The sequence below is a fragment of the Dicentrarchus labrax genome, unplaced genomic scaffold (genome assembly GCF_905237075.1).
Source record: "Dicentrarchus labrax unplaced genomic scaffold, dlabrax2021, whole genome shotgun sequence".
NCBI lineage: Eukaryota > Metazoa > Chordata > Actinopteri > Moronidae > Dicentrarchus > Dicentrarchus labrax.
In genome coordinates this window covers 27325275-27339130 of record NW_026136721.1, presented here as the reverse complement: position 1 = coordinate 27339130, position 13856 = coordinate 27325275, and the positions used below count along the sequence as shown (strand labels likewise).

The 13856-nt window shown below is 42.5% G+C and overlaps 1 protein-coding gene across 1 annotated transcript in view; it reads left to right on the top strand.

The window, feature by feature from the left end:
* frem3 (Fras1 related extracellular matrix 3) overlaps window positions 1-13856 on the top strand; it is a 30452-nt gene that overhangs the window by 14469 nt on the left and 2127 nt on the right. Inside the window, exons 3-21 of the mRNA XM_051383905.1 lie at window positions 2603-2749; window positions 3729-3959; window positions 4110-4235; window positions 4499-4750; window positions 8161-8310; window positions 8399-8608; window positions 8726-8923; window positions 9008-9172; window positions 9570-9752; window positions 9848-9978; window positions 10589-10747; window positions 10844-11147; window positions 11231-11362; window positions 11457-11788; window positions 12240-12432; window positions 12534-12638; window positions 12932-13059; window positions 13156-13290; window positions 13648-13774. Of these exons, the coding sequence (XP_051239865.1) occupies window positions 2603-2749; window positions 3729-3959; window positions 4110-4235; window positions 4499-4750; window positions 8161-8310; window positions 8399-8608; window positions 8726-8923; window positions 9008-9172; window positions 9570-9752; window positions 9848-9978; window positions 10589-10747; window positions 10844-11147; window positions 11231-11362; window positions 11457-11788; window positions 12240-12432; window positions 12534-12638; window positions 12932-13059; window positions 13156-13290; window positions 13648-13774 (3408 nt within the window). The remainder of the gene's footprint in view (window positions 1-2602; window positions 2750-3728; window positions 3960-4109; window positions 4236-4498; window positions 4751-8160; window positions 8311-8398; window positions 8609-8725; window positions 8924-9007; window positions 9173-9569; window positions 9753-9847; window positions 9979-10588; window positions 10748-10843; window positions 11148-11230; window positions 11363-11456; window positions 11789-12239; window positions 12433-12533; window positions 12639-12931; window positions 13060-13155; window positions 13291-13647; window positions 13775-13856) is intronic.

Here is a 13856-nt window from a genome sequence, read left to right as displayed (position 1 = left end):
CGTGCAATCCCATTACATCATTTCACATATGTCATGTTACATGGGTGCCTCCGGTTGATGTACATATCAGGTAGCATTGCAGTTACAGTTTTTCTGTTTTGACTACACCACAAGTCAGGTTAACTATCTGAGTTCATATATTAGTAATATTCCTAATATTTTTGAAATAGTTTGAAATTTAGGTATACGAGTACAAAAATACAGTAATAATTTCGAACCTCTTAAAACCTGTTGCTTTGTGTGTGCACTATATGAGTCTGTTATTTAGCACAATATAGTCTAACAATCTATGAAATACCAGTGCAATTGCTGTGTTCCTTGTCTCATTCATATAAAACCTCCATTGTCTTACTCCTTGTGGCGATGCAGAAACCTGAAGCCAACTGATTGCTCGATGCCAAAACAGAGGCAGCTTTTTGTCTGCGCCGTGTTCATTTGATAATCCACGATGATAGCCACCGACTAAGCTTCTCCGTATATCAGCTCCAAATAGGGCCGGCTGCCAGGACACACTTTCTCCAGCTCAGAAACAATCTGATAATTGAATCCTTTCAAAGAAAGACATCAGGCCTGAACAAGGAGTTTTTCTTTTTAGCCATTCATGACATGTGAAGCAGTCCATATAGAGAAATTGTATCAGTCAGGAGTTTATATAGGCTACATTTACCTGTGTGTATAGTTGTTTCTGCTCAGAATACAACAAACATACAGTATGTTTTCTAAATGTATCATTTAATACATGTACTGTATAAACACCTAAAGAATTTGCGGGTGAGAAAAAACAGACATGATACATGTTTCCTGTATTTTTAGCCATGACTGTTGGAAACCTGAGCATGGTTGAGGGTAGCTGTGCCCACTGGGCTCTGCTGCTCCATGTTGTCAGCCTTTAATCAGGCGTCAGCTTCACTAGCCGAGAACATGTCAGTCTGCGTGTGGACGACGGCATATAGAATAGTACTGCAATTATATAAGGTAGTCTATTATAAATGGAAGATGGGCCTCCATGTTTACTGCCCAATCTTGTCATTTTCGAGATAGTTAATGCCAGTAGAGGTGTGATGGAGTATTGTCATTGTCCCACTTGTTGCTATCAGTTCCATCTGAACATGCTTCTGCGCCTCGGTGAGTGTGGTTTGCCCCTGTTGTGGCTCGGTCTAGTTATGCTTCAGTGTCGACATGTGGGTTTGAGGAAGTGGCCCCCTTCCCATCCCGAATACCCACACTCAACCCCCCCAGTGTTTTCATTCTCCCCAGTCACACAGCATAAAGACTGCAGCCTCTTTCTTTCCCGCTGATGCAAAACTGAGCTCAATGCTGGTTCATTGTGTGGACAGACAGCGGCTGCTTGCCATTGTTCTCTGTGCACTTTTTTTCAAGCTACTTTGCCAGGTACGATGTTCTGCTCACCTTTGTGTTTTGTAATTTCTTTGACATGTATCACACCGAATAAAACATGATTAGTTTTTAGAAATAGATGACTGTCCTTCCAAACTGCTCAGTGTTTCTTCTGACCCAATGAAGTTCCCCCCACTCCTCTGGGCGTCTTTAGTAGTGTTAGGTCAACAGGGCCGCTGTCAGTGTGACCAGCCGTGCGAGACTAAAGAGAGACAGCCTTCTCTAACTTCCCCGATCCAAAGAACCCACTGAGCTTGACCCATTTCACATCAAAAGTCACAGGTCACCAGGCTCTTCTCAGTGAAGGATAAAACATAAGGGCCTTTCGCCGCTGTTGTTAAAAAAACATTCAGATTATGTAGCAGAATCTATAATCTTGAATATCTCTGAGGCAGCCAGTATCAAGTCATTGACCAAAACCGATCTGACAGTTTGAGGGATTATATGAGTCATGAGATAGTGTGGATTAAGGACAGGACTGGGTCTAAAGTTGCGGATCAGTGGCAGGTGACTCTGAGCTTAAGATGGTTAAGAGTGTTTTGTTCAGATGTGTGTTTTATGAGCATGGCCTCAGATAAGTACTAAATTAAGATCACGAATGCCCAAATTAAATGATTTAAGACTGATGATACATACAGAATATGTGAACATGAGTTTGTCAGGCAAGTGGCTTTGGTAATATAAGGTGATATTAGTTGAAGAGAGGGATATAGTGTCACCCTTTGAGGTCACTAATGGAGCAAAAGAAGCCTCATTGCCTTGAGAAAACAGAGTGTGGACATGATGGGGTGAGGAAGATTAACAAGAGGCCAGCTCATTAAAGAAATAATACTATCACAGAATCTTTTTTATAATAAGACCATGCACATCTATGTTTGTATAAGCCCTATTGAGTGTCTAAAGTACAATGGAGCATTACTGTAGGTAGAGGAGGATAAGAATCAGAGGAAATAAGAAACAACTCTTCTTGGGGCCCAGTGAAGTGAGGTTTTTGGAAGCCTTGGTATTAAGTTATCACGTTTCCCTTCCAAAATTAAAATGCCCCTTTGATTCCTTTTATCCTTGAGCCCAGAGCAGATTGCAGTTTATATGGCTCAGTGGCTTCTAACATGAACAAAATAGATTGTTTCCTTGTTGTACTGTGCAGCGGAGGAGGCCTTTCAAACAAAGAATTGGTGCAATAAGCTTTTGTTCTGTGTTTTAGGTGGAAACAAACTAAAGCCACAGCCATTCCGGCTCAACTGGGCCTGGATCTCTCTGGAGAGGGAATACTATTTAGTGGACGAGGATGCCAAATTCCTGGAGGTGACACTGAAACGCAGAGGCTACCTGGGGGAAACCTCCTTCGTCAGTAAGTGTTGTTTAGCATTTGTCATGATACATGAACTTTGGAATGGATGTTCTATAACTTAATGACTAATAACTTTAATAATTATTTATATACTCTATATATTTATGGATAGTCTTTAGTGACTTTAGTTTATGTCAGAAAGATATAATTATTATATTTATGGATTAGTTTTAACCAGAGTTTGTGACAAAAAAGACAATATTCATTTTTTGCTTCTTATTTTTTAGTTTAGTTCTCTGTTAGAGTCATCGTCAGAGTTTCTGTAGTGTTTCCCGTCAGCAATAAATTGATATGAAGGATGATGACACCACACAACATGCCCTTATTAAACTGACAATTTAACAAAGAATTATTGCCCCTTTTATTGTTTCCTTAGACTGGATTATGTTATTTATGCACCATTTCAAAGGCCAGCGCTGCTATAAAACATCAGCATAACTCTCTCATTTAATGCAGATGTATGTTAAGCTGCAAGATGTCTTTGGTTTATTCCCCCCAGTTAAATTGAAGAAAACTTAAAATCACAATCAGCATTAATAACAGTGTTGTGGCCCTAAAGGTGCAAAACCTTTGTGTTCTTGTTGGACTGGTGCTCCATTTCCTCTCTTGTCTGAAAGGTCTGATTGAGAGCACATATGACCTTTCCTAGTAAAGGTCACAAGGAAATGTCAACATGCTGCTCTGTTTGGCTGTGTCAGACTCTTACAGATTTATAACAACACATGTTATCGTGTACGCTTCTGTCTTTGAAGATGCAAGAGGATAGTAAAGGAATAACTTTACAGCGACATATAAATAACATTTTAGATGCAGGTTGTATCCAAGTATTAACCCAAGAAATGTGTGGGGGAAAAAATAAGTGTGTGGGTTTTGACATCAGATAGAATACAACCACCATATCTACATTATGTAAATCATGAACTACAAAACATCCACTTCAATCAGCCATTAAATCTCCTTTCAAATTCCTCTCACTCAGGTATTGCCACCAAGGATGGAACAGCTGAGAAGGACAAAGACTTCCGTGGCAAAGCCCAGAAGCAGGTCCAGTTCAACCCCGGTCAGACTACAGCAACCTGGAAGGTGAAGATCTTCACAGACCAAGAGTTTGAGACCTCTGAGACCTTTGAGATACAGCTGTCAGACCCAGTCATGGCTGCGCTGGAGTTTCCTGACACTGCAACAGTAGAGATTGTGGATCCTGGAGATGGTAGGAATTTAATAATTCAAGGTTCCTGAACAAAGCTTCACCACCATAAACAGAGCATTTTTAATTCAAAGACTTGAATAGATGATTTATTGAATGACAGCATTTCTTATACATGATTGCTCATCATCTGTGTTTCTCTTTCCAAAACAGAATCGACCGTCTTCATTCCTCAAGCAGAGTTCAAGATTGAGGAGGATGTCGGAGAGCTGTTGGTGCCGGTACGGCGTTCAGGAGATGCCAGCCAGGAACTCATGGTTGTTTGTTACACTCAGCAAGGTGAGATGAATCTGTTTGTAGTTGTTGTCTTTCAAAAGTATTAAGTATCATGACATTACATATAATGCAGGTAACATAGTAAATGTTGGACCATGGTAAACTACCTTACCTATCTTCTTATACATATTTGTTTTTTACTGTTTACTGTTTCCCTATGTATTGCATTCTGTTTCCCTTGACCTCGTGCTGCTAATTTCCTGCCAAGAATGACTGAAGTTTCGAGTTGAATCTCCTGTCGTCTCTCTGTTCCCATAATTCCTCAGCCACGGCCACTGGCACCATACCCAGCACTGTGCTGTCCTACTCTGATTACATCACCCGACCTGAGGACCACACCAGTGTGCTGCGTTTTGACAAGGATGAGCGAGAGAAACTCTGTCGCATCATCATCATTGATGACTCCCTGTATGAAGAGGAAGAGAGCTTCAACGTCAGCCTCAGCATGCCCATGGGCGGCCAAGTGGGCGCCAATTTCCCAACCTCCAAGGTCACCATCTTGGCAGACAGCGACGATGGTGAGTGGAGAGAACTGAGCTGAGCTACTTTAGTTGTAGCAACACTTTTCTCGAATCAACAAACTTCATGTGTCTGGGTTTTAGCAGAAAGATAGACAGATCCTGTAGAGAGATGGATCGATAGATAGAAGCAGTGACCTCGTGAAATTATTACAGATAGAAACAAACGCAATTATCGCTCGTCTCAAATGTTTTTTTAGCTTTCATTAAAAAACATCCTTTTTTAAACTACAAACCGTGACCTAAATAATTGTATAAATCTACATTTATAGATTTACAAGTAGAAGAAGTGCATCTTGTCTTAACATTTGCAGGTGTAGCAGGCTTTAAAGAAGCCAACCAGATCAGGCAAGTGAGCAATAAACTGATACATGAGCAGATTACAGCATTATTATGCAACATTATAAGTTACCGACTTCTGTGACTACGATCAGTGTTGTCATACAGGTTCAGGAATGATTCCGATTCATAGCGAACTTCCTATAGACAGCTGAAAGATCTTTGTTTCCTGCTAGAGAAAATATTTATTTTCAGTCTTTCCAAACAAGCAGCTCCAATTTCTCGTAAAAGCTGTTTCTTTATTTGGCCTTTGACTTGGTTTCATAGGTTATTTTTAAAAATATGAGGTTAAGGAAGAACAGCATCACATGCTGTGGTTACAGCGCTACTGAAATTCATGGTGGCAGGTGTTGGTGATCCTGCTGCTCAGTGTCTCTTTGATGCTCTACTCTGCCATTTTGGTATCTGCACACCATTAAGCCTGCCACAAAAGGTTCACAGGCGGCACAATAACGACAGTCGCCAAAACAAGACCCTGGATACTGTACTCGCTTTAATGGCTTTACAGTATGTTCAGGTCCATTACTCTGCCTGTGCTTGGGTCTGACTGCTTTGTTTACACACTGCGTCATTCTTTATCCACCATACTCTGTCTGCCTCTGTCTGTCTGTCTGTCTGTCTGTCTGTCTGTCTGTCTGTCTGTTAGAAACAAAATAACAATAGACAGGTGTTGAGAGCGAGAATGGCGTCCTCAGTAGATGTTCTGCTACACTGTTGCCTGTCTGACAGATAAAAGGGATTCAAACCTCACTGTGCTCCTCGAGCGACCTCCGTCCTCATTGGCATTCAGGGGAGCTCAGGGGGAAACAGAGGGCATCCCTTTGTCTGCAGGGACCAAAAGGCAGGTGGTGGAGAGAGAGGGACTATTATGCAGGGAATCCAAATGACTGGCATGTTTTTACCTTTTCCCCTGTTTTGTGGTATCTGGGCTATGTTGCTCATTTCTGTTAAAGATATTAGACCTACAACGTAAGAAGGAATGCAGTTTTTAAAGCTATAAATCACAAATACTGGTTTGATTTGATCTGTAAAAGAAAATTTGACAAACCGTAGCGCTCCAATTCTTAAAATCCTGAAGGGAATTTCTTGTCTTTCTTTTGCGACCAGTAATGCCAGACTTATTCTGTCTTCCATAAATTCCTCCGCTGTACCTCCAACCTTTCACAGAGGCTAATTTCCTGGACTTGCTTGTTGTAGTGATAGACGTGGTCACAGAGCAGGCATCCCTCCCAACCAATTTGGAACCGAAGTACAATTGAACTTTATGTATAAATAATCAGCGTGCATTCCCAGACATGTGAAGAGACAACAGAAGACTCCTCAGTGTAAACCTCTATTGTGGTTCTACTTCTTGGTGGGTCCTGAAGTAACACCCTACCATAAATCTGGTTCAGTGTGTGTGTGTGTGAGTGTGTGTGTAAAACCATCTGCCTGCCTGAGTAAACTTGTGGTTTGGACTCTCGCCAGCATCAAGCCTCCATTGTTACTGTATTTGTCTGCCTCTTCCTCCCACTGATCTTTAAGGTTGCCATGCTGGCACTCATTCCCCTCATACAACCCTCCCCCACTTCTCATCCTCCCTGGTACTAAATAGCTGGCTTGGAGGCTGAAAGGCATTGAAAGTGTGCCAGGAATCCTTCCTTTAGCATCAGTTGTCTGTTGCAGCATCAGTCAACTTCTAAATAGGTGCAAGATCTGCCAATTCTGCTCAAGCACCAATAATTGAGAGCAACTTTATTGTGAGATTTGATGTGTTTTTGCCTATGGTCTTCATCACTTTCATCAAACAAAACTTTAAATAGACAAATACAAAACCCCAAACTCTTTCAATGCCACATTATCTATGTAGACAATATATGTGTGAATTTACCTCTGCCATGTTAACTGTATATTGCATATGTGATTGGTTATTGTTTTTTATATTTAATGTTTCTGTAATGAAGGCCATCAGCCAAAATGCTTCCGTTGTAAAGTAGGGATAACGTTTGCTGAACAGTGGCCACAAGTAACATTTATGGGATAATGGTAAATGCTACAACATAGTTTAGCAATATAGCACTGACAGAAATTGCATAGTGTCATCTTTTCTCTCTCTTTTTTTGTTTCAGTTTATAATCTAAAACCGCTTTAGGCATGAATTTGCAGCTCTATCAGTTGATCTCTAAGAGCACTGGCTGGACACAGTGTGATGAAAACACACTTTATACAGAAGTGAGGAGAGATGAATTGACAGTGTGTTCCAAGGATCTGAATTCTTGCCCTCTGCCTTTGCAAAGTGGATGGTTGCCTCTTTGTCTCTGCCAAACCCTCACCATACTGCCTATCAGCTGCTCTATCATCAGAAACTGTGATCATCCTTTCACTCGAGCAACACACAAGCACACGTCTTATTCTTCAGGTGTATCCTCAGCCGTTTGGCGCGGAGTTCAGACAGAGCTGTCTGGATTTAGATAAGTGGGGGAGGAAGGTTGAAGGAGAACAGGATAAGAGGGATGACAGCTCTCTTCCTGTGCTGAGTCGAAAATGAAAGAGTTGACTCAGCTATTCATGCCAATTTGTCTCCTGAACCTGATCATAAAAAGCTGCAAAATATGTTATTTAAATATACTCAGATATTACCCAAAAACATCTGAATATCAAGGCTTGATAAAAAGCTGAAATGAAAATATCTTGATTAGGACAAAATGTTATGATGATAAATATATTTCATTTTATATAGAACTGTAACATCATAACTTCATTCAAAGTGAACAGAAACAAAATAAAACTCACCCAAACCATCTGTGTTAGTCTTTCTATTGTTCTGACAATCACCAACTCTGCTTTGGTCAAAATAAATCCTTAATTCACCGACGTACAAGAGCAAAACAGCAGTTTTAGTCGCTCTCCTCAGTTGAAAACAGAAAGACTTATGCACGCCCGACCAAACTGGATTTGTAAACAAAGCACAGACAGGCAGACAGAGTGTGATGTCATTCCCCGTTCAGGGCATATCAATGTTTTAAATCTCATATATATGTATATATAACCTTTAATCATTTCTGCTTTCCTATTATTCCCAAATCCCACAGAGCCCTCGCTGTATTTCGGGGAGCCTGAGTATGTTACGGATGAGAGTTCAGGCTACGTTGAGGTGAAGGTCTGGAGGACAGGGACTGACCTGTCTAAGACAGCAACTGTCACCGTCCGCTCCAGGAAGAGCGATCCTGTCTCTGCAGAAGGTAAAATATGCAGTTTGACAGAATTGACAGCAGCGAGTTGTGATTTTTCCTCACAGTGTTAATTAATGATTTCCTCTCTACCCGGCAGCTGGACTAGACTATGTCGGCATCAGCCGCAACCTAGACTTTGCTCCTGGAGTGACAATGCAGACATTTAGAGTGACCATCCTGGATGATCTGGGTCAGCCGGAGCTGGAGGGGCCTGAGACCTTTGACCTCGTGTTGCGGATGCCCATGAATGCTGTGCTGGGAGAACCAAGCAAGACTACTATCACCATCAATGATACAGTCACTGACCGTGAGTGTCAAGCACACAAACAAAAACCTTCACTTTTTCTTCTTTTTTTTACTTCAAAGTAGCTTCACTTAATCACAGTCAAACTCTCATCTAACAAGTTGATTACTTTCTTTGTAGTGCCGAAGGTTCAGTTTAAGGAAGGAAGCTACAAGGTGGATGAGTCTGACGGGGAGGTAACAGCCATAGTGTACCGCAGTGGAGACATTAACATCAGGTCCACGGTGCGCTGTTACACACGCCAAGGCTCTGCTCAGGTCATGATGGACTACAGTGAAAGACCCAATACTGACGCATCAGTCATCACTTTCCTACCAGGTGAGACGACCTGCTCCCTTCTAATCTCCCTCTTCCTCTATATCCTGCAGCACTTATCTGAATATACCAACCATTTTTCTCCAGGTGAAACTGAGAAGCCATGCGTGGTCAGCCTGATGGATGACTCCGTCCATGAAGAGGACGAAGAGTTCCGCCTCGTCCTGGGAACTCCCAAGAGCAAGTCTCCATATGGAGCTTCTATCGGGGAGCAGAAGGAGGCACTGGTCACAGTTACAGATGGGAAAGACAGTATGTACTTTACTTTTTATCCTAATGACAACACAAAAAGCCAAAATGGGATCAAAAAATGTGGGTGGGGAAAATAATTGGTCTAACCTCACATAAGAACTACTGCAGAGATGCTCTTGAGCAAAGTACTTATCTTCTAACTGCCAATAAGAGTTTTGTACAAGACAGGCTGCAAATATGAATCAGTATGTTGCTGCAGTTAAGTGCAAATTCATTTTACATCTATGCATCATAGAAACTGTATAGAATCTGACTAAGTTAAGTATTTTACTGCTTCTGAAAAGACAGAATTGCCAACAATGGTCCACAAGCAACAACATTTCCTTTATAACACTGTTGTTGACAAAAACTATGGTGATTTGGGTCATGTGTAATTCTAATTTTCTTCCTGTTCTAGAGCCCATCATCCGTTTCTCCGAGATCAAGTACAGTGTACGTGAACCTCAGGTCAAAGGTGACTTGGCTATAGTGAAGATTCCTATCCTGCGTGTTGGAGACACCTCAAAGGTCTCAGTGGTGAGAGTGCACACCAAGGACGGCTCTGCAACATCCGGAGAGGACTACAACCCACTGTCAGAGGGTAAGAACCTGGTTTAGTGGCACAGTAGCTTGCACAGCGTATATGTTGGAGATATGTTTTTGATCATTGCTCTCTTCACTGTTACTGTGTCTAAGATGTTGAGTTCAAGGAGGGTGACAAGGAACACTTTGTGGAGATTGAGATCCTGTATGACGGTCAGAGGGAGATGAGAGAGGCCTTCATTGTACACATGAAGCCTGATGACAACATGGTGGCTGAAGTACAGGTGACACAAAGGCCACACAGCACATACACACACACACACACACAAATATAAACCAGTAGCAAGTCCTGTATGTGTACACGTACAGTGCTGCATATCTACACACGTGAGCATGCGCCCTGTCATTTCAGCCTGTGTTAAAATAGTCACGCAGCAGCTGGCATTGCTGTCAGCGCGCCTGAACCACAGAGTCTTATAAAAAGCTTTTCCCTCTGGAATGAAATGCTGAGGGGGAATGTCCCAGCAGAGCCAAACAGTAGACAAACCTATAAACAGAACTGGGACATTGTACTCATATACTCTACATCAGACATGTGAAGCTCATGTGAAGGTAGAATGAAATATGTGGGAGGAATTGTGAAAAGGATGTTATAGTACTTATATGTTTGTCTTGAACCAAGACATCCCAAAATTATTTTGCATCTACACCTCACCAATATCAGTTTGGGAGTTTTCTCTGTAAAAGTGCTTTATAAGTTGCTACATGGTAACAGTATCAGCATCAGAATCGAATAAGTCCATTATGCATAAATGAATGTATGTGACTGGCTGATTTGTCTGTCAGTTTTTAAAGTCAAAATCCAGCTCACGTTGCCTTTCCTCTTCTTGCTAGATGAACAAGGCCATTGTGTACATTGAGGAGATGGACAGTGTGGCAGATGTTACTTTCCCAGCTGTGCCCTCGGTGGTTTCCTTGCTCATGTATGATGACACAGCTAAAACTAAAGAAAAGCCCCACCCGCCCAATGGATACCCTGTTGTGTGTGTGACGGTGAGTGTAATGCTTCTACTGTTTTTCATAGCCACCCACACCTCCAGATTTCTTTCATTTTTTCTAATCCGCCATCTGTCTTGTCATCTCTTGTAGGCTTGCAACCCTAAGTACCATGACTTTGACAAAACCGGTTCCATCTGCTCTGCGGAGAACATCAACGACACTCTCACTCAATATCGTTGGCTGGTCAGCGCCCCCACTGGGTCAGATGGAGTGACCAGCCCCATGAGGGAGGTGGACACTAATACTTTCTTCACCAACACCAAGTCCATCACTTTGGATTCGATCTACTTCCAGGCCGGTTCAAGGGTTCAATGTGCAGCAAGAGCCTTCAATGCCAATGGAGATGCCGGCTTGGAGCTGTCCAGCCCCATTGTTGTAATCAGCAAGGATGAGGGTGAGCCAATGACTGATGGGACAGACGCAAATGTATGCACGATATAGAGTTCATTGGTTTAATTGATTTTTAACTCTTTGCAGGTATGTGTCAGCCTCGGGTCTCAGGCACTGTTGGCGCAGAACCTTTCTCCGCTAAGATCCGGTACACTGGTCCAGATGACCCAGACTTCCCCAACCTCATTAAACTCACCGTCAACATGCCTCACATGGATGGTGAGCAATAAACATTTGTTGCAACTGTTAGTCCCAACTGTTTCGTAATCTAAACAAATGCCCAGAAATTTAACAAGCATTTCACTCTCAACAGGCATGCTGCCAGTGATCTCCACAAGAGCTCTGTCCAACTTTGAGCTCACCCTGAGCCCAGATGGCACACGTGTTGGCAACCATCGCTGCTCCAACTTGCTAGACTTCAATGAGATCCAAACTGGCCATGGCTTCATCACTGATGCAACAAAGAACCCTGAAATCATTGGCGAGACTTCACCCTACCAGTACAGCACGATCATGCGCTCAACCAACTCTCTGCGATTCTACAGGAACCTTAACTTAGAGGCTTGCCTCTGGGAGTTCACCAGCTACTACGACATGTCAGAGCTGCTGAATGACTGTGGAGGCTCCATAGGTACCGATGGACAGGTACGACACCCATAAAGGCAAAAACTACAGCAAATATAACATTCTAAAGCCTGGTCAACCCATTATTATTATTATTATCCTCACTTTTTCCACCAATGTCAACTGTCTTGACAGTGAGAGTAGCTTATTAGAGACAAGTTTATTGTGCAAGTTCATCTTTTAGAATAGAAACCTTTATGCCCAGTTCAAAAACTCTAACTTTAACTTTTTTAAATTAAATTAAATGAACAATCAATAAAATTGCTAAGTATATTCTTGTTGTTGGTTTGCTCACCAGCAGCAGTAGTTTTCCAGCTAGCCCTGCATGTAGTCACCAAGCTTGTAGAACCACTTATATTGTGAAGTTGTATAGATTCATTTTACTGTGCCACTTTTTGGTGTGACCAGACTTTTAAACCTAAAGATACTTCCTACATGATCCTTGACAATGCTTTATTTATCTCTTATTCAGGTGCTGAACCTGGTCCAGTCCTACGTCACCCTGCGTGTTCCTCTGTATGTGTCCTACGTCTTCCACTCTCCAGTGGCTGTGGGAGGCTGGCAGCACTTTGACCTGCTGTCAGAGCTCAAACTCACCTTTGTGTATGATACAGCTATTCTGTGGCAGGATGGCATTGGCAGCCCACCTGAGGCTGAGCTACAGGGTATGTTCTGAGACCAGTGCTGCTTCCTGCTAGTGCTTATGGAAGGGAAATTTTAAGTCCATTTGTAAAACACTGTAAAACTTTGACCTCTGTTCTCATAGGAGCCATGTACCCAACCAGTATGCGTATAAATGAGGAGGGACGTCTGGTGGTCAACTTCAAGACCGAAGCTCGCTACAGGGGACAGTTTGTTATGTCTCATCCAGGTAAGAGTGGCGCCCATGGACACACACACATCCACTAAACCCATCTAATGTGGTCATTCTATACAGCAACCTCCTATTGGATTACCCTGTGGCCCACATCCTCTCTTCATCTATTTCTGGAGTTCCACATTAGGGGTCCTTCCTGTGTAAAGGTGCCGGAGGTCATTTCAGCAAATGTCAAAATGACCCTGCAGCGTTTACAGTCAGAAGCAGAAGCAGTAACTGTTGCTGGTTCCAGTTCGGACAAAATGAAGCTTGAAAGATTTATGACTGTACACACGTTTGTTTTTCAGGAACCAGCTTGTCATCCATGGTGATGTGTGCTGACCACCCTGGGCTGACATTCACTCTTGCCCTGGTCAGGACTGAGCCAACTTACAACCAGCCCATGCAGCAGTGGAGTTTTGTCTCAGACTTTGCTGTGAGTCGATACGCAATCAAACCTTGCAAACTGTGGTGAAATGATCATAAACCTCTTAAACTTAACATTGTTTCTGTGGTTCTGTTTGACCTCTAGGTGCGAGACTACTCTGGGACCTACACAGTGAAGATGATCCCCTGCATTGCATCACCCAACGGAGAGTTCAGCATCCCTCCTGTGTGCCATCCAAGAGAGCCACTCACGTTTGACATGGACATTCGCTTCCAGCAGGTTAGACCAGGATATCCTGAAAAAATCCCCTGGTATTATTTAATTCTGGGGTCACAACTGTCAGGTCCAAAGTCAGAATACAGATGACACTGCAAAATGGCCATCTTAACAACAGACCTTTTTCAGAGAAGCCATTTTGACATTAAATAGTAGGGTTAACACAGGTGTTATATATGATACTCAACAGAATACCTGTGTTTACCCCGCTATTTGATGTCAAATTCATGTCATTATCTCTCCCTAATGGTAGAAACATTTAGTACAAAATTACTTGTTAAGATGGATACTTTTTTTCCCATATCTGCCACAACACTAGAATATTGTTCTGTGTATGGTAACCCTCACTATGTGCTCTAGGTAAGCGACCCAGTTGCAGCTGAGTTTAGCCTCAACACTCAGATGTTCCTGCTGTCCAAGAAGGAGTTGTGGTTGTCTGACGGCTCCATGGGCTTCGGAGAAGGGACTGACGCTGCTTTTTCAGATGGTATCACAACACTGCCACCCAGTGGATTTTAGCAAACATTACATTAACCCTCTGAGAATCTAATGCTGGAGTCCAACTTTCC